A 20,869-nucleotide genomic window follows, 5' to 3' on the forward strand; every position below is an offset into this window, starting at 1 on the left:
CCACACCGGCGCTATGTCAGTGTGAGACACTCTCCCACTGACATAGCTTCCACTTCTTGTCAAGGTGGAGTAATGATGCCGACGGCAGAGCACTCTCCCATAGGCATAGCGTGTCTTCACCAGACATGTTACAATGGCACAGCTGCTGCGCCGATGTAATGCTGTAGTTTAGATTTCCTCTCAGTTTGGACAATGTAAAATAAGACTTGTCTGTTTCATTTTCTTGTTCTCATACTGTAGCCCTACATTGCAATGTTTTGGGTGGCACATGCTGCAGGGAACTGCAGAGGGTCCAACCCAACCCAACCCAGTTTTTCAATGCTTTAAAAAGACACTATGAAAACATTTCTACTCGTATAGGTTTTGCGAAGCCTTAAGTCCCGGTTTTGAAATCCTTGCCCATTTCCATCCACTGGGATTGACTGGGGCACTGTGGAGGGGGAAGCCCTCTTGGACCACAGTCTGGGGCTACATTTCTTCTCTGGATCTCACAGAGTTCTCCCCCTGCTTGTGGTATACAAGAGTTTCTTCAAACAAACCAAGGAAAAGGGGTCTTTCCCTCTCCCTCCCTGGGGACTAGTAGAATTAAAGTTAAAAAAAAAAAAAAGTATTCAACCTCGTAGGCAGTTTCTCCAACACCTTTCCGTGGGTCTGCTTTTTAGCATTCTTGATCAGGGCTAGGGGCCATCTTTATGCCCTCACCTTTCAGTAAACCTACTCAGCACCTGGTCTATACAGTTTCAGGAGCGGCAAGGTCCCAGACTATCTTCCTCTTCACTGATCTATTCCTGTAATCAGTCGTATCTGAGGCATAGCAGTCATCCCCCTAATTGCCACTCCTTGCCATGACAGGTTTTCCCCTTTTCAGCCTCGTCCTCTGCTAGGCAGAGCAAACCTTGTAGGTGTGTCTGTGTTGGCTTATTTTATCCATTGTTATTGTGTCCATTGTAAATGGTTCCCTGGTTGTTCCCCCTGATTTGAGCTAGTACAGACATTCTGTTTCCAGCCTGTTGATCCATTTACCTCCTTAATGCTGTTTCCCACAAAATGAGGCATCACCCATGTCTAATTACTCTTGTCAAACCAGGCCTACAGTCCGGTTAGTGCTGGCTGAGTCCAGAGAAGCTCATTAACTTCCCCTCTATTAAGGTGAGGGTGTGCCCCTTACAGTTACGCTCTGGATTCAGAATTATTTACGTAACAGCTGAAGGATATGGTCCCAAATTTAGATCCTCAACTACATTCCTGTGGTTTTCAGCTCAAACTTCTCCCAACCCTTACATTACTTGGCTTGTTTTATTTCATTTTTTTTTAAACAATCTAAAAGATTATTTCTTTAACAAGTCCTCCTTAGACTTCTGATGTTGTTTTCTAATGAAAAGGAAATCAAATCCAGGAAAAACAATTACCTCAGCAATGGTGAGGACACAAAATAAAGATGGGTGTCCAGGATCCAGTCCCTCTAACTTCATTCCAACTTTAAATCCATTCCTAGTTTGTGGGAAAGATTGATACTGTGGGGAAATTAATGTTGGAAGAAAAAAAAGTTATTTCACTTTTAGAGAGACAACTTATTTCAGAATAGTCACCAGAAACACTAAAGACTTAGTTTTTTCTAAACTGAAAACCAGATCATCACTAGAAATCACTTCAGTGTTACTCTTGCATAATTTTGAATTGTTTCCCACGACTGGATGCAGGTGCCTGCAACTGTTTCCTGTTCTGTATCCCTTTTAAAATGAGAAGTGATGTCCAATGGTCAAGCACAGTTATATGGATCAAAAATCGCATCATCATGTGTCCCTAATATATCTGCAGATGATATTCTAAACACTCTCTGTCAAAAGTATCTGATTTTTTTAAGAACTAACTTGGAAGTCTGTTTTAATTAACTGCAGGTACCAGTAAATCTTTTAAAAATGTTCTAAGGCAAGTTTAATTTGTACATAAAGGACCCTTTATAGGGCCCAATCCAGAAGGCCTGCCACAGGGGGACTTTTGCCTGTTTCAGGATTGGGTCCATACTACAGTTATTATCCCAACAGAGCACATTCATTCAGGACTAGCTGCTCTGGAATAATTCCATGTGTGGATGTTCCTATTCTGGAATAAGAGTACCCTGTTCTGGTTTAGCTTAATCCACTTTGAAAAAAAAAAAAGTGTCCACACATGCAATGATTCGGGAATAGATTTTGCACTCTAAATTCACATCCAACCTCAATCCAAATTAACTTTCAACTATAGATAAGTCTAAAGAATAAGTTCTCTATAACTGGAACTGCAAACAGCTTACTACAATACAGTAAACCTTAAAAGATTTTCCTTTCACTTTATGGTGGTCTCAGTCCTACAAGTTGCTGAGTACCCTCTACTGCCAACAAAGTCGGTGGGATTTGTGGGAGCTCAGCACCCTACGGGGTCGGGGCCTATAGATAAAGTTTCATCATATCCAAGTTCTCTGTACTCTGATTTAGACACAGCAACTGGATATTACTTCTACCCTCACTTGTAACGACTGCCTCTTAATAAGATAATCCATAGCAGTTCAAGATTAAAGGATCCAATTAATTTTAACAGTGTTTTAATTAGTAAGGCTAAAATCAGCATCACACAACCACCAGTCATGAGCAGGACATATAAAAAGATACTAAACTGCCCCCCTCCAACACGATTGAGTGATCTGCTAATAGCTGATTTACTTATAACTAATTGAAGCAGACTAGAACATTATTTGTGGCCAAGATCAAGTGCAAGGACTATATAAAGGGTGTGTAAATGTCACCTAGTCCCACTGTTGCCTTAAAAGAAAAATAAGAGATTTAAAACAAATCAAATATTAGTCAATCATATCGGAAATCTAGAGAATTAACTCTTCCTGCCCTGAATTAACTTCAGTCATAATATTTTGCTCCTTTATACTATTTTTCAGAGAATCTCGAATTGTTTTACAAGCATTAAGTAATTGAGCCTCACAGGCTTTCCATGAGGGAAGGTACATTATTAGATTTGTTTTTAGTGTGGGAAACAGTTTTCCTGTCCCACAAAGTTTTTTGAGATTTCAAAAATTTTCCCTGTTCTGAATTGGGACAAAGTCAAAATTCTCAAAAATTTTCACAGACCAAAAATCCAAAAGTATTTTCTGTTCAGGTCAAGCAAAACATTTCAATCTGATTTTGACTGCTTTTTACGTATTTATTTATTCAAACTGAATTAATTAACTTTTAAAAGATGTCTGTCTGAACCAAAAATCTGCAATTTTGTATTTGTTAAGTGTCAAAATGGAATGCTTCAACAACTCCACATTTTTTTGAACTGTAAATTTGTTGAAATCAACGCTTTCCCGCAAAAAGTTTGTTATGATTAACTGGTATTTTTCAACGAAAAAATGTTGAGTCAAAAAACTGCTGACCAGCTTTATTCATTTTACAGGTAGGGAAACTGAGGCAGTGAGGTTGCCTGACTTGTTTAATCTGCAGCTGTGGGGTTCTATTCTTGACTCGCTGCCTGTCCTTGGGAAAGCCACTTAACACCCCTCTGTATCTCAGTTTTCCGATTTGTAAAGTGAAAGTGGGGAAATCAGTGCTTGCTTCCTTTTGCAAAGGACTGTGAGATCTACAAATGAAGAGTGCTTTAAGGGCAAAATATTATTATTGCAATGCAGCAAAAGTCAGCAGTACAGCTGGAAATAAAACACAGGAGTCTTGACCAGCCCCTTCCCTCTAACCACCACAGCACACAGCCTCCATAGAAGATGCATAGTGTGGGGTTTTGTTTTTTTTACACCACTTACGGTGCTGGAAGTCAATATTTTTATGCTACCTGCTTATAGCAATCCGAGCACTACTTGCAACTGGTGGTGTCAGGGAAGTCCCCAATTCTGGCACCAAGGGGTTAATAATTTGGTGACACTGCATTAGAATTATCAAAGCAGAAAAAGCATCCAAGGGGCTGCCAACCTCTTTGAACAGTTTTAGGGGAGCAGCTGGCATCTGTTCCTCTTCCAAGTAAGAAACCCAGTTCCACAGCATCTTCTTTCCAGGAACAACTGAATAATCAAAAACAGAAAGAGAGAACATTTATCTCATGGAGGACAGAATGCTGAATGGAGAGCAGCCATCTCCTCCCTTTCCTTCCCACTCACTGAACGGCCACTATCACCATCTGGAGCAGATCCAGATGCCAGCCCAGCCCTCCTTGATTGCTTAAAGAGCAGGTAACAAGAGCCTCAGAGGAGCTCAAAGCTCAATCTGGGGGCCAAACACATCTGGTGACTGCTATCCCCATCACTTTAAATTGCTGGTGAATTACATTAAGCAGCTACCCATCTTGAGGAAAATACAAACCCCAGGCAACAGTTTGACTGTAACTATTTTTCATTAGAAAAAATTATGTTAAATTATATGCCAATTAGTTGTGGCACACAGGCTGCTGGCAAGTTGGCACTGGAGTGTTGGTGCTGCAAAGCTGGGACAGCGCTAGAACGGGAACTTCAAAAGGAGGAAAAGAATTTCTCCACCCAATATCTGGAAGCACGAATAAGGGTGGGGTTCAAACTAAAAACAGCACAGGAAAGGCACATAGCAGCTGAAAACAAACTCAAAATAAATCAAATGAAAAACCAAACAAACACTTTTGTTTAGCAAATGTATTAGTACATGGATAGTGAATACGATCACAAAAGCAGGTGTCTGGAGTCAGGCTAGTAGAACCACACTAACAAAGAGGAAAAAGTTACATTTTAAATGGATATTAAAAATTACCCCAAATTATCTATAACTATCTCCCTTCAAGTATATAATAAATCTCAAACCCAGCACCTTCAAAATCTGTAAACAATTCCCTATTTATTTACATTACATCTTCTATTCAGAATTTGCTGCGTACAGGTGTGAGCCAAAGCTCATTGAAATCAATGGGAAAAGACTCCTACTGACTTCACTGGGCTTTGGATCAGGCCCACTCTTTCGAGGTTCTTATACTGTGCTAAACACAATGTAATATTCCACCTGATACACTGCAGAAGGTTGATGTACAAAAAGCGGAATAGGTGCCTAACAAAGGTAACTATTACTCTGAAAGTGGAATGGGCTCCACTGACCTTGTTTTTTCTGTTTACAATGATCCATTTTGTAATAGCTGGTAAAGTTTGCAAACAATGAGAAAAGAGACCATGAGCTCAGCTCACCTTGTTTTAGAGGTTTAGTATTTCTGCGACTTTTCATATTATTTGATTTATTCTTCTCCTAGACACAGATTAAAAAAAAAGTTTAGCCACGTTATTGTCTCCCCCCCCACAGGTCATTTCACAATGTAGGTATGATAAAGATGTAACATATTACTAATAGAAATATTCTTCTTAAATCAAATCTGTGAATGCATTACAGTAATAGCAGGATCTTACATATACAGCTACTTTTTATCCTAAAGAATCACAAAGTGCTTTACAAATTGTTTCCACCAAAGATTATTTAAATAAGTCACATGGTATAGTAAAGACTGAACTCTCTATTGTAGTGGATTGGATTCATTGCTACAAATCCTGCAGTGCAGACAATCAGCAACTTTATTACTATCCTACACATTAGATTCACACAAATGTGTGTCCATCTATGCTAGTGCGTGGATACACAGAAAGGATATTCACCAGCCACTGAAGGAAACAGAAGTTCCAAGTAACTGCTGTCACAAAGACACCTCTAGAAACTGTATTTTGTCTTTAAACATCACAGATTATGGCCGATAACTTGTAAACTACAAAAAAGAAATACTAACATCACGTTAGTTCACCCAGGGTTGTCACTTCTTGAAGCAAAAAGCAAGAAAGGAAAAAATTGAAAATCAGAGCCAAAATATGTCCCATGCCCTTTAAAAGGTTTTTTTTTTAAATGGGGGTAGGGAAAAGAAAGGGAGAGATGGAAGAAGGAAAGTAGTTTTGACGTTTTGCATACAATCCCTCAGATAACAGCTGAACTATGGGATAAATTAAACTGTATGCACCATTAGAAACTTCAGCCGGTTCACCAGTAACTGCTCCAGCTGAGCTCAGTGTTACAAAACAAGCAAAATACATGAATACAAATAAAAATACTCTGACATGGCAGCCTGCATATCAAGTAGCAGAGTATGGACCTTTCAAACAGAGGAGTTCTAGTTTTATGAACACTAATCTTGTAACGGCTTCTTTCCCTTGATCAATAAGGTACACATGAGTATATACTTGAACAGCAAGCAGAGGTCACAAGCACTCAGAGGATGGGTGTATCAACCTTTCCATGCTCTGGTGAAAGTGCCTTCGTAACAGACAAGTCATGCCTCAGAAACTGTTTTGCAGTGTTTTGAAGGACAAGAAGAAAACCATGCAGTGCAATTCCTAAAGACTGAGGGATTTGGTGGCAAACAGATGCAATTTTCTCAATCAAAAAATATCAGTGATTTATTTCACCTGTGACTTCAGACACACTACAGTTTTTTCAACACTGCTGGGATATTTTTGTTTTCCCACTATTAGTCTCTAGATATTTTAATGTATAGAAAGGTTTGCAGATAGCACATCTAATGCATGTGTAACACTGAACTCAAGTTCCACTGTCTGTTTCAAATGTTCATAGTATAGTTTTCTGTAATGTGGCTGTACTCTTAGGTGCATTTATTTTTACTACTGTAAAGGACTCTGTACCCCTCTGGCACAAGACAAGTAAATTATAGGTGTGGACAAATTATAGTCTAAAAATTGAATTGTGACCTCTTGCTGGTTTTTCACCAGCATAACTCCATTGATTTCAATGGAGATTTTCCCGATTTACACCGGTGTAATGAGGTCAGACTCAAGTCTGAAAGATTCATGGAGCCCACTAGAGTACATAGAATACACCCTTTGATTTGATTTTCTTTGTACTGACAAGTAACCTCGTTCGTTACAATTCCATTCAAACAAAAGTGCATGCCAATCTCGTTTACCTCATCATCATCTACATTTTCATCCTCGTCCTCAGAATCCAGAAGAAGTTTCCTCTTCCTTCGGAGTCGCTTGAGGGGTCTGTCAGCCTCATTAACCTGGCAACCAGTGCTGACATTAAGGTTTCTGCTGTTTATTCTGTTTCTGCAATCAGCTGGGATGTCTTTAGAGTCACTGCAAACAGTCACAATTTAAAATAAAAAACCTGTTCTATAAGCAGTGTATGGATTGTGTGTGGGGCTTGGCTGGCAAATAAGAAGTGAATTTAATATTGGTGGGAAGAGACAGATTGTTTATCTAGCTTAGATACTTATATAGGCATGGCAAGATTAGATTTTTATCAGTACATGTGTGTAAATATTGATTTCACTGTACACATACAAATCAACTAAAAGATTTTTCATCAATAATAATATACATTTGCAGCTAGGCAAAGTAAGAAAAATGATGCCTGAAACCTTATTAGAGTTTGCTTGAAGGATATTTACTATATTTATTTTGATATAGGATGTTGACTGTGTTCTAACAGTTACAAAGCTTTAACTTTTTAAATCTCAGCATCTACTGTCATAAAATTATCTGACAACCCTCTCTAATTTTGCGGAACTGTGAAAATTTAAATAGATAAAAAAAATCTAATAAAATGCTTAAAAATAAACATTGATATTACCTGTTGAAATTATAAAAATAAAAGTAGAATTGTCAGAATTTTATGTCCCTGTTACCTCAGTATCTGATCGCCTCACAATCTTTAATGTATTTACCCTCACAACATCTCTGTAAGGTAGGACAGTGCTGTTATCTCGGTCTTACAGCTGGAGCACTGAGGCGTAGAAGGACTAAATGATTTGCTCTAGGTCACACAGGAAATCTGTAGCATAGCAGGGAGATGACCTGGGTCTCCCAAGTCCCAGCCTAATGCCCTAACCAACGGACCATCTTTCTTCATGGGAAATGTCAGATTGACAGGCTGGGAGGCTTAAATCCTGCATTTATCTCCTGAGCAGGTACAGCACACAGAGTGGCAATGCAGCCAGACTTGAGCAGTTGGCACTAATTGACCTCTTTGCTGGCAAACTTGGCAGAGAGGCCAAAAACTGAGGTCCTGGAGAGCGAACTCTCTTCTCTTATTTATAGATGGTACCTTCAGAACAGGACTAGGGCGATCAGTAGGCTTTGCACTGCTGCTGCCAGTGCTGTGCTGATACCTGCTTTGTTGATTTATTGCTGTCACTGCAACACCTTCCACAGATGCAAAATTCTCATTAAATGGAAAAATGCTGTGAGGTTTCTTACTTGTCTTTATGCTGCTGAGAGCAGGTTCGAGTACAAAACTTCCCGTTCTCCAAGCAGTCCATCTGCCCACAGTTTTCACAGGCTGAGATGTCAGAACTAGGCACGTTGTCTTTGGGCCCTGCAGAAGAGGACAATGATTAAAGAAAAAGCTGTAAAGTTTTTAAATTTATCACCTCTCAGTTTCATCCAAGGAGCTCTCCCAACACCCTTTATAAACTTTCATTAACTAAGCCTCACACCCCCTTCAAAGGATCTGATCTGGTATTTAAAGAGAGTGTTTTCTGTCATTAAAGCCCAAACCACTCAGATCTAAAGAAGTTGTGATATTTTAATATTAGGGAAACTCATGCTCCTCTGTAAAAGCATCAAAGAAAATTAAATCTCAAGGCTCTAACCAGGGTCCAATTAGAAGACTTTTTTTAAGTGCCCCTATAGCTTCAAGACAAGTGCAACTTTTGTTTGAAATTGTGTCAAAAGTGTCTAAATTTTTAGGGGGTGCTTGTAACATGCAAATCTGTTTTAAAAGTCAGTACTTACATATATTTTTCATATTTCTTGAAAATCTCTATTAAGAGGCCCTCGAAACGCCTCATTATAGGTATCCTATTAAAAGTGTCTGAAAATCTCTCTATATAAATGGCTGCATGCTTCAAGGAAAACACATGAGTTGAATACAACAAAACTGACTTAAATGATGAGCATGTTGATCCCAGTATAACAATTTTACAGCCTGCCCTGATTTAGGTTCTTCCTAATGTAAATTAAATCCTGATCTAATATCACATTATAAAACACAAAGTCCATATTTCCAAAACTTAGCATCAAAGTAATTCACATTTTGTTCATCTATAACCAACTAATTTTGTGCACAAATTATGCACTGGGGCATGCATGTGGGCTGGGTGCAATCTACTATACCTAACATAAGGATAGCTGCATATTTTGGGCTCACAATTGACTGTTTTGACACAGTTTGCTAAAACGTGGCCTCAGATGCTAAGGCTCACTCACCAAGGCTCACCAAGGCTTGTAATATCCTGCTGGAAGACCGAAAAATATGGTTTATATTTGATGCCTCAGATAGGCCAATACAGATGCCGGATGGATTTCGTTGGAGTTCAGCAGAGACAGTCCATTTGTACTAACTACATCCTAAGCCCTTTCCATCTGCCCTTGAGGACTTGCTGATTCAAGACATGGGGAAGGCAGGTAAGGAAAAACACTTATATAGAAGGCTGTGCCTGTAGAACTCTCTCTGTAGAAAGACCCACTGTCAGGGGGAGTGTTCTTGGGTTAAAGCGGAGCAAGGCTGTCCTAGTGCTGAGTCATCATCCAAGGCCAGATTCTTAGCCTGATGGAAAAACACCTACTAGTCTCTCTGACAGGGAGGAGATGCACCCCCAATAAAGCCAGGATGAGTATATCTGAATGTATGGTCTTCCATCTCTCCTGAGCTTACCAGGCATTTTGCTACCAGAAGTGCTGGTAGAAGAACATGTCAGAGTTTCCCTGCAGTGCTGCAGACAGTATGTCTTGCAAACCACGCTGCTCCTATGTGCTCCAAGGCAGTGACATGCCCTGAACTGCTCCAAGGTGCTAGTGCAAAAGCTGCTCCCTAGCACCAAGGGAGGCTGATACACCAGGGGCTCCAAAACACCAAGCTGGGACACATTTTACACACGATCCTGTGATGCAGGGCCTGCCACAGGACTTTGTGCCAGGAGCCCTAATCCTCAGCCTTCAGCCTCCCAAGGCATGACCAGGAAGCAACTCAATGTGGTGACCAAGTCTCAAACTGCCTCTACACAATAAGAGCCGAAGGAAGATCCACTACTGGACTTAGCAAGTTCAATGTACACCACCTGGGGCTGAGGACAAGACACAAGCCTAGACCCAAAAGAGCTACGGCAGCTGCATTGGTTGGAATTGCTGGGCAGCAGCTCCTGGGGGAGGAGCAGGTCTGAAAGGAACTGCCTGAAATGTTCCTGGTGCCTGAGGTACTTTTTGCTCACTAGGGCAGTTCCCTGGAGTTGGATTATTGTAGCCTCAGGGATCCAAAATTCTTAGAGCTAAGGGTTGTTTCCACATGATTCATGCTAGAGGCATATGTTTCCAGAGTGAGTATCCTGCACAGATAATGGGCAAGATCCTGGCCCTGCTTTCCAAGACAGAATTAGCACAAGCAAACACAAAGCCAGCTCAGCTGGCTACCTGAGGATTCCAACTGCACAGGGAATTCCTGGCTGGTACAATGTTATGATATCTACTCCTGCTCCAACCCAACATCAGGTGTGTGTCCAGGGCAAAGGAATCACCAGGCACTCCCGTGATCCCCATCTGCAAGAACGAACTCTTGGTGGCTTTTGCAACTGAGCCATGCTTTGAGTGGGTGCTTGACAAAGATCTAGCCCAGTGTCTTTCCCTCCTTTATAAAGTGCTTTGAGATCTTCAGATGAAGGATGCTAGATAAGCACTAAATAGTATTATGATTATATGGGAACTAAATTCATTCAAAATAGGTATATATATTCAAAAACATACAGTAATTCACTACAATAACCACCACCACACAGCTCATGCAAGCAAGCACTGTATTGCTACAGGAAGCACTTCTTAAAACATGGGGTTCCAGCGTCCTATCAAGCTGTGTATTTGGTCCCTTGGCAGTGCACAAAGCTCACCTGCAGAATCAGCACCAGAGGCAGCAGTGGTGTTGGTAGCAGCCAGAGTGGAAGCACCAAGGTTAAGGCCGGCTATGCTGGCATTTATTGCTGGAGCCAAGAGAGTTTTTACGGCTTCTGCTTCAGTAATGATTTCTAATGTTCCAAACTCACTTAAATGGAACTGCAGGTAACAAAAGAAAGAAAGCGGCTAAAGCAGACAAGCAAACTGAACAGCAGCAGACAGGCTTCAAAGGACGAATGATAGTGCATGAGATTCAATATGTAAGAGCTAGGACAAAAAGCACCATTGGCAAGAGAAACTGCTTTCCATACAACATCGTGTCACAAAAAAATCCTGTTTTACCAGGAAATGCCTGTTCAGTGGTGGTCTCATAAAAAAAGCTATTGATCTGCTTCAGTGTTAATACAGAAAAGCTAAGTTTATTCTTGTGTGCTTCAGATTTTTTCCCTTTATCTAATTCAAACCTACAGCATTTCTAGGAAACAAATGGAGCGATTTGTCTGCCCTCTGAAAGAGATCAGCAACTTAGCCAAAATCCCTGTTCTGAGTTTTCAGGATTAGCCTATGATGAATAAATAGACAACAGCAGCAACCCACCTAAAAATCTTCTAGCAAGTAGGGACTGTTAAGAAAGAGGTTATTTACCAGTAACTGCAGTTCTTGGAGAGTACCACACACACCTGTAGGATGAGCTGCCTCTTCCTCACATACAACCAAACTCCCGCCTTCCCCTCTTCCACTCCCCTACCATGTCTTTGAGCTTTGGGAACCTTCCATAAATGCAGCATCAGCAGGGATTGCACACATGGTCCTTCACAGCACTAAGTATTTGGAGTTAGAGTTATAAGGGGCCATGCAGTTCTCAATCCCATTAGTTCCTTCAACTAAACTCAAGAGTCCAATGGCAAATGAACTTCACAGGAAGATGGGAGGAATGTGGGAATATACGGAGGCAACATTTATGAAGAACTACAGTTACTAGGTGGTAACTTCTTTCTTCAAGGTGGTCTCTGCAAAATCCTACTTGTAGAAGTCTAACAAATAGGAAAAATCAGAGAGTCTAGCTCACAGGGCCCCCTCCTCAGGACAGACTGGAGACTGTCTTTTCAAGCTCAAGGTATAAAGATCCGGCATGCAGAACAACAGTCCAGGGATCAGCTCCCCCTGAGGAACAGATAACAGCAGGTATGGGCTTATAAATCCCAGAAGCTGGAAGAAAACAACATATACTACGGTACTTAAACACCATCTCTCTGGGCCTGTAAACTCTGGATTGGATACAAACCCAGAACCAAAATTGAGTCATTCTGGAAATCCAAACTGTATCACTGATTAAAATCTGTCTAAACTATCTACACGATCAATAACTGTAACAAGCTATCAGGAGATTTGGGTAAAAAGAGAACAAACAAGAAAATCCTTCCAGACACAGAGCAAAAGTGTCTATACCCACAGCTAGCCATGGAAAAGGAAAGAGCTGAGGCAGCTGGGAACCGCATAGATTCTTACAACCTGGGCTTCAAATATCTGCGTTGCTAGTGGGGTGCTTGCTTGGTCCGAGCAGACACTGCTCTTCTAGCAGGTTCCTGCACAGCGCCAGTAAGCACAGTCTACAAGTGGGTGTATGCAAAGATCACCACAAGGAAGAAGGACTTTCTTATGATCTTGGAATTAATTGTACAACAAAAACTAACTGCCAGCCCCTCGATCTCAGTATCCTCTGCAGTATGAAGATGGCTACCCAACAACAAGAGAAATAAACTACCAGAGGTCACTCATGCTAGCAGACTCTGTGGCAGAGTTTTCATTCACATTAGCACAGAGATCGGCAACCTTTGGCCCGTGGCCCGCCCAGGGTAAGCCCCATGGCAGGCCGGGCCAGTTTGCTTAGCTGTCGCGTCCGCAGGTTCGGCCAATCGCGACTCCCTCGTCCCGTGCTGCTTCCCGCAGCCCCCAGTGGCCTGGAGCGGGGAACCGTGGCCAGTGGGAGCCACGATTGGCTGAACCTGCAGATGTGGCAGGCAAACAAGCAGGCCCGGCCCGCCAGGGTGCTTACTCTGGCGGGTCGCGTGCCAAAGGTTGCCGATCCCTGCACTAGCACATAGGTTGCATAAAACACCTTAAAAATCATAACCAATCTCCACCACACCAAACCAGGTTCACAAAAGCACTAGCCCTGACCTCTTAGGCCCACTGGCGGAAGCATCATCTTCCTCCTCTCCTTCACCCTTATTGTTCATGACATCGCTAACTCAATTCCACCCATAGCTTACAAAAGCTCTCCCCAAAACCCTCTCCCCACTCATTTGAGCTGCAGCTTGTATTCATCACAGCTTCAAAGATGCTGCACCAGAAGAAACATATTTCTGCCCCTGAATCCCAAAGTAACCAAGAGTATTATTTTTATTTAACTGAGAGCAAAGATAATCCACCCCAAACAAATGGTAATTATATACATGGGATTCTGATGGGCTTTTCTATAGGAGTCTTTACATCGGTTTAATGAGAGCACTGCCTCCTTCTTGACACGGTGGAAGCACAGTAGTGGAATGGATGGAAGATATGACAGGTTGAGGGTTCCTCAGAAACGCATATAATAGTAACAGATCGGTACTGTGAACAGACGGTCAGAATGGGAAGCCTCACTAGAGCTCTGATGTCCCATTAAGCAGCAGAGCTAACTACTGAAGGAAGCAAGGATATTAAAGCAGTCTTCTATTAAGGGACTAGTTTCTTGAGGATAATGAGATATATAGAGTCTTTTAGATATAAAATCATCAACTTGAATCCAGCCCAAGCCAGTAGTGACAGAAGGTTGTTACCAGCTGATGGCTCACCTGAGAGCACATGCGTTGCTGAGGCTCAGTTCATTTTCCAGCGGACAAGCACTCGTATCAGAAAAACCACCACCACAACTAGTTTGTTTGCTAGAAGTCTCTGAATACTGAATGAACCATGGGGTTGAACTCTACTCTGACTCCTCGAGGTTCCTTCTGATCAAGGACAAGGCACATCAGCATATGGAGTGGCTGATTCTGCTACTGCCTGCACTGTACCTGCTCTCTAGTAAAATGGAGGATTTCAATCTGCAGAGCTGCCAGTAAAGCATATTCACTAACTCTAAAGTCACATGAAATTTTTTAAAAACATTCTCCTTAATAAGAGACAAAAGAAGTAGAAATTACAAAAAACGTAACTGCGCTGTTTTCCTCTCCACATGCAAGAATTCTGACATACATGAAGGAGAAAAAAAAAAAGGCAAAAAATAAAAGGGAACTGGACAGTGAAAACAAAACCAAACCCCGTTATTGGATCATACTACTGACAGGCACACCCGCGAGGCTAGTTAATAATGAACAACCTGGACATTTGTACCACACTCAGTCACTGTGGCCTCATCTTTGTATTTGATAATCCTGTATTTACATTGTTCTGAATAAATCCCATCATGCTTTGTAGACACTACATACACTGTTATTCCAGAATCAAAATGCAGCCATCTCTGGGGAGGAATAGAACTGCTATTTAAGAGAACACAGCAATGTTTCTCAAGAGGTTTTCTTTTAGGAAGTGAAGAAAAATGTCTCCAAATGAAAGTACAGGGGAATACAGGAGCCAAGTTAGCCATTAGAAAGTAATTATCCAAACTGCAGTTTGAACAAAACCGCAGGACTCCTAGGAACTCCATGAACTTGATTCTGTATTACTCAGGTTTTATGTTAGTATAATTCCCATTGATTTCAGGTCCCATATGTTGATCAAAACACTTCAGACACACAGGGTCATGCATGCACTTATTCTTTTTACTTCTGTGGAGATACAGCATGGAAGAATTTGCTTCATGGACTGAAGTAAGCTTTGAAGGACCGAGTTGCAGATTTTTCAAAGAAAAGGGGAAGGGGAAAAGTGAAAGAAAAAGACCAATGTTTTCCAGTTAGGCCACTGATTTTGGAATGGATACCTAATTTGAGATGTGTTGAGCCTGATTTTCAGAGGCTCTGAGTTCCCACCACTCCAATTCACTTCAGTTGAAGCTGTAAATGTTCAGCACCTTTAAAAAAAAAATAGGCTCGGGGTATCACATTAGACATCCAAAAACTCAATGAAAATGTGGCCTGAATATTTAATTTTAAAAGTACAACTGAAATAAGTCTGTCAGGTAACTTGGAAAACACAATCAACTGATGGGGTCATTTTCTGTCTACCATATTTGTGAGCAACCTCCTCTAAAATCTCAGCTGCGATTTACGTAAGTTACACTATAGCCACTACCAATAAGAAAAGTGTAGATAGACAATAGCTGAGAAAATAATCACAGACACACTAAAGCAACCAATGGGCACAGTTCTACAAATATTCACTTGTGAGAAAAGCCTTTGTTCATTATGGGCTGAATTTAACAGGATTTCTTGCCTGAATAAGATGTACCCACACAGCGGAGAAATGGCAAGTTCAGGCCTTAAATGTCTGAGCAGCAATGAATGAAGGTTCTTAAATACCTCCTTGCAGTTATATTTACACACTCGAAATTAACTGAACAAGAGTCAAGAGGGGGGGGAAAAAATCAACAAGCTACCAGAAATCTCACTAGGAATTCACTACTTGTTTGGTGACTCCAACTCTGTTTTGTCACAGTAGCAGCTGACAGGGGATAATTATTTTAAAGCAAGTCTTTTTTTTTAACCAAAGAAAAGAACATGTGCTAACTTCAGTGCGTTACTAAAGGCGCGATCATTTCTTTACCCTGTTCCTTGGTTTCTTTCTTGTATGTTGCTACCTGGCAAGGTAGCAATGCCGTCTTTCCAGTCTAAGGCACCCATTACATCGAAGTCTGCAGTCAGGGTGATGGTGGGTTGTCTCTCCGAGACACTCTGTTCCATCTTTCAGCTTAGCCTTTGGGTTTGTTTGTTTTTTAATATTTAAGAAAGAAAACGGGGGGGGGGGGGGGGGGTTGTAAAAAAAACAAAAGAGAGGCACAGAATCAACAGGCCTGTCACTTACCTTTCATAAAGGATTTTAAGAGTGAAGCTGCTTATGCTTCAAATAGTTAATGGCTTTCAAAAGATGGAAAAAGATGTCAACTTGCAATTTCCCCAAGGCACTTATTTAAAAAAAAAAAAAGTGGAGTGGAGGTGAAAAAATTTGCAGTTTCAGGACAAAATTACAAAACAGAAAGCTGTGACACTCAATTGGGTTTGCATAAATATTGTCCATTTTACAGGTTATGGGCAAAACCATGGTCTCTCTCAAGTCCATGGGAGCTTTGCCATTGATTTTAAATGGGACTAGGATTTGGGCCTGTCAACACCAACACACACATGCGCAGATACCCCAACATTGCTGTGGCACTGGGGTGCGTTAAACAACTTTAAAGAGCAATATCATCTTAGCAGCACTGGCAGATTGTAGTATTATTGGTACTCACCTCCTACAGTGTTTAAACTCTAAGGCCTGGGCTACACTAGTGTGTGTGTGTGTGGGGAGGGGGGGTTCAAACTAAAATATGCAACTTCAGCTACGCTATTTGCGTAGCTGAAGTCGAAGTATCTTAGTTTGACTTACCTGGCTGTCCTCATGGCGGCGAGTCGACTGCCACGGTTCCCCCATCGACTCTGCTTACTCCTCCTGCCGAGGTGGAGTATGGGCGTCGATAAGCAGATCAATTTATCGCGTCCAGACGAGATGCGATAAATTGATCCCCAATACACAGAACACTACCCACCGATCCAGCGAGTAGTATAGACGTATCCTAAGACTGCTCTGCAGCCATATAAAAGTTAAGTATAAGTATCCAGCAGGAGAATCAACTAAAAGCTATATTGCTATGTGGACTAAGTGTAGCTGATGGCAGCAACAATAATACAAATATAGCATTTTACATGCAATAATCAATCATCAATAAATTGTACTTCATTGCCTAGCATATACAATTTGAATAATATGAATACTGAAAAAACCTGGCTGCTTAAAAAAAGGAAATTCACTTCTCATTCTTGAACTGGAAGTTTTATTATTTTTCCTTTCTGACCACATAACCTACGTTACCTTAGTAAAAATAGGCCATACCAGTGACAAATTCAATTTAATCCTTGTCCTGCAGAAACAGGCTTCAACTGCAGTGGGGAAATCATACCACCACTTGATGCCAAAGTCTCTTACACATCAGATCATCAGCATGTTCCAAGGCAGAACTTCATTTTACTGGAGGTCAAAAGCTCACCTCTGAGGTAGGACAAGTCCCACTGTCCAAGCAATCATGTATCTCCAATTCAAGCAGCTTAGGGAGTGTTGTATGTTTAACTTGATTAACTCATTTGTGGGATGGACATTTGCAAACAGTACTTCCAGGCACCTCTGAACAAAACTAAGTCCACTGCTGTCAACTAGTAGGCATCATAATCTGATTATTTCCCTTGGGGCAGGTTTATTTTCTCTACGTTTTTAAATTTAAAAATCAAACAAGGACAATTGCTTTTTCACCCCAAGAGACTGGCAGAGATACAAGCACCATATACTGTGATCATGATGAGTCAGGCTGATGAAATTGGGAATCTGTTAGCTATATTTATGGCCCAATTCTTGAAGGTGCTCAAGAACATCAGGTCCCACTGACTTCAACAGGAGATACAGAATCTTACCATCAGGCTCTTAGTACCACTAGCTAATGGATGAGCAAACAAAGATTCCACTCAGGGCGGCTCCAGGCACCAGCGCAGCAAGTGCATGCCTGGGGCGGCAAGCCGGGGGTGCGGGGGGCGTGCTGTTCGCCGTGAGGGTGGCAGTCAGGCAGCCTTCAGCGGCATTTCTGCAGGAGGTCCGCTGGTCCCACGGCTTCTGCGGCAATTCAGCGGCAGGTACGCCAAAGGCGCAGGACCGGGAGATCACCTGCAGAACCACCACTGAAGGCCGCCTGACTGCCGTGCTTGGGATGGCAAAAAACATAGAACCGACCCTGATTCCACTACGTCAAAACAGAGATCACATGATAGCATTACACTCTTTTACCAAGACACATTGGTACAGTTACTCAGGTCATCCTTCATCTAAGTCGTCTTCATCCAGTTCCAACCCAATACATTAATATTTTGATACAGACTTGTAAAGCTGTAATAGCCTATTTGTAGTCTACAATTTGGTGCCATGTCCTGCAAAGATACAATGTACCACAGGATTTGTCATTCGTCCAATTCATCTTCTATTTTAAAGGATCTTTAACTTCAGCAAAATATCCTCAAGCCCAACCAGATCAGAGTTTACATTTGATGCGTTCTTACTGATGGCACCAGAGTAGTATTATCGCAGTACTGGAAAGAGTGGTTCCTAATAAATAGGTGGAACAAGAGATGGAGGACTGAATCCCTGGGTTCTCACTGTGTCACCTTCACCCTTTCGTGCTTGAGCTTGTCCCCTTGTAAAACAAGAGTTAATAATACAGACCTATCTCATCAGAGGATTAATGAACATTTGTACAGATCTTTGGGCACAAGAAGCACTAGGCAAATGCTCAGCACTGTTTCCCACCACACTCGCAAGGGGCCCAGTGCTGCAAGGTACAGAGTACTCTCAATTCCCACTGCACTCAATGGGACATGGAGGAATTAGCAGAAAGCACTTGGCACTGAGCAGGATTGGGTCCCGAGTCAGTAAGAACATTTGCAGAGGTCTCACTGGAGCAGAAGACTTTGAGGCCACTCAGATAGAACAGCTTGGAAGACGTTAGTTTAAAACAGTGTTTCTCAACATTTCCAGACTACTGTACCCCTTTCAGGAGTCTGATTTGTCTTGCATATCCCAAGTTTCACCTCACTTAAAAACTCTCTGGCAGCCCAGCTCAGAAGGCAGTGGCACCACCAGCAAGCAGCACAGAAGTAAAGGTGGCAAGCCACTCTTTGTGGCTTGGGAGTACTATTTTCAAAATCCCACTCCCGCCCCACCTGCAATATCTGCTCCCATGTTGTTTGTTGAATTTTTATCCCTCTGCCACTGTTATGGCAGTGGGTCCTGTGGGATTCAAAAGATCCCAGACCTGCTGCAGGGCTCTAGAGTTTGTTGTACTAGGCCCACAAGATGAGTTGACATACCCCCGAGAAGACATCTGTGTACCTCCAGGGATACACATACCCCGGTTGAGAACCTCTGGTTTAAACTATGAGCGTTATTTAAAACCAGACCAACCAAAGCATTAGAAAACACAATGTATGGAATAAGCTCGTGCTGGCCAGAACAGGACTAGCTAAAATAGGTCTTTTTCACCTCTATCTTTCATAAATGTAATTAAAAAAACTAGAAAAATATTATAAGAAATAAATTACTTTTCTTATAATACTCATTTTATAATCTACCACCAGTAAAATCTACATTACAATAAAACCAAGAAAGGGAAACAAAATGTTCAATTAAAAGAGATGACAGAAACCAGCTTGAAACATTAGAAAAAGCTTTAGTCATGCAAGAACTTTTCCCTTTTGCCCCTGTATCTGATTGTTCTTCTTTTAACTTTCAGAAAGACCCAAAACACATTACTGTGCCAGAAGGCTGGATGTCCTGTAACTGTAATTTAAAATATGGCAAAACTAGAATGGAAATTTCAGCTCTAAACAGCAAATTCTGATTCATAAATGATGCAAGCATCCTGGGAGAGAGAATAATTTACTATTAATTCATCATAGATCAGGTTTGGACATAGTTCATAGCACACTTTGCTTTTCAAAGGCAGGGGATAGATGCACAGAAAGTGGGAGCCAGGAAAGCCACAGTTTTAATCTTGTCTCTGGCACCAAATTACCTTGTGGCAAATCACACTTAGGACAGACAGCTTGAATCTTCAGAGGTGCTGAGCACCCACAGCTTCCATTGTCTTCAGAAATGGCAGTTGTGGGTGCTTATCACCCATGAAAATCAGTCACCTTTTATTTAGGTGTCTGAATTTGGGGTTAGGTGACTAATTTTACACACCCATATTGAAAATGTGGCCATTAACATCTGTCTCACTCTATTTGTAAAGTACAGATAAATAATACAGACATCTCCAGCAAAACTGTTAGGGTTAGTTATATTTGTAAATAGCTTTCAAAATATAAAACAATACAAAAGATCTAAATATTATTAGACTTCCAGGGAAAGGACCTGCTTTCAAGAAGAGTTCTACTTCACATGCAATCAGCCTGAATCCCTACTACGCAGGGAGTTCAATGTAGCTACAGCAATGTAAAACTGCAGCAACACAGAGCTGAATTAACACCAAAGACTTCTAAAAATCAAGTAACAATTTCAAGCTTTCAACCCTTCTGACTATGCCTTTACACAAGGAGAAGCAGAATCCCAACTGAAAAATACCTGGGAGTCAAGAAAACCACCTGATTTTCTGCTGTTCTGAGAATGACTGGAATTATAAATTTCCTTTTTGCCCAGAAACAGAACTGGGAACCTATCAGAGCTGGACATTTCATTCAGTAGAATAAATCTACTAACAAACAAACAAAAGTTCTGTAAGCGTCTTTGCCTTGCATGAGTGATTGTTTCAAAGCTCCATATTACCTCACTTATTTAGGTGTATTTAACAAATATCTAGCGCATAATGCCTGTAAATGACTATTTCTCTGCTGATTATAACCAGAAATGAAGAGACTCGGGCCTTTTCCTAGGATACAACTAATCTAACCTCAAAAAACTGCCCTGAAAATGTATCAACCAGACACACAATTGTTTGCCTGCCCTTTACTACGATGACAACAACTGACAATACTTTACTTGTCCATCAAAAACAATTACTCACTCTGGGCAAGTAATATTTTGCAAGGCTCAACTAGTTCTCTTAACAAGAAAGCCAGTTTACCACTGGCATCCTGTCAGTCTAGCCAAAACACAATGGATGATCAAAACCAGCAGTGGAACTAGAGTTGCACCATAATTTCAATATAAATTACAAGAAGC

General features: G+C 41.3%; 1 protein-coding gene and 1 long non-coding RNA gene across 12 annotated transcripts in view; both read right to left on the minus strand.

The window, feature by feature from the left end:
* LOC127039109 (lethal(3)malignant brain tumor-like protein 4) overlaps positions 1–20,869 on the minus strand; it is a 101,236-nt gene that overhangs the window by 50,857 nt on the left and 29,510 nt on the right. For 6 of the 11 annotated variants that reach the window (XR_007770876.1, XR_007770875.1, XR_007770879.1 and 3 more), the window contains exons 2-7: positions 10,933–11,095; positions 8,252–8,369; positions 6,958–7,129; positions 5,186–5,243; positions 3,957–4,045; positions 1,410–1,514 (exon numbers count right to left, since the gene is read on the minus strand). Coding sequence is in view for 6 of the 11 variants with exons in the window: in XM_050932308.1 (XP_050788265.1) it covers positions 1,410–1,514; positions 3,957–4,045; positions 5,186–5,243; positions 6,958–7,129; positions 8,252–8,369; positions 10,933–11,095 (705 nt within the window). In the remaining 5 variants the exon portion in view is untranslated. Of the gene's footprint in view, positions 1–1,409; positions 1,515–3,956; positions 4,046–5,185; positions 5,244–6,957; positions 7,130–8,251; positions 8,370–10,932; positions 11,096–13,773; positions 14,126–20,869 lie in introns of those variants that run through there. The other 5 variants (XM_050932311.1, XM_050932310.1, XM_050932312.1 and 2 more) reach the window with 3 other exon arrangements.
* LOC127039162 (uncharacterized) lies at positions 14,906–16,650 on the minus strand. Its single transcript, XR_007770908.1, has 3 exons — positions 16,499–16,650; positions 15,680–15,829; positions 14,906–14,987 (listed from the first exon to the last, which is right to left on the minus strand). It is a non-coding gene; the product is annotated as an uncharacterized LOC127039162 (long non-coding RNA).

This window comes from Gopherus flavomarginatus, chromosome 22 (genome assembly GCF_025201925.1).
Source record: "Gopherus flavomarginatus isolate rGopFla2 chromosome 22, rGopFla2.mat.asm, whole genome shotgun sequence".
Taxonomy (NCBI): domain Eukaryota; kingdom Metazoa; phylum Chordata; order Testudines; family Testudinidae; genus Gopherus; species Gopherus flavomarginatus.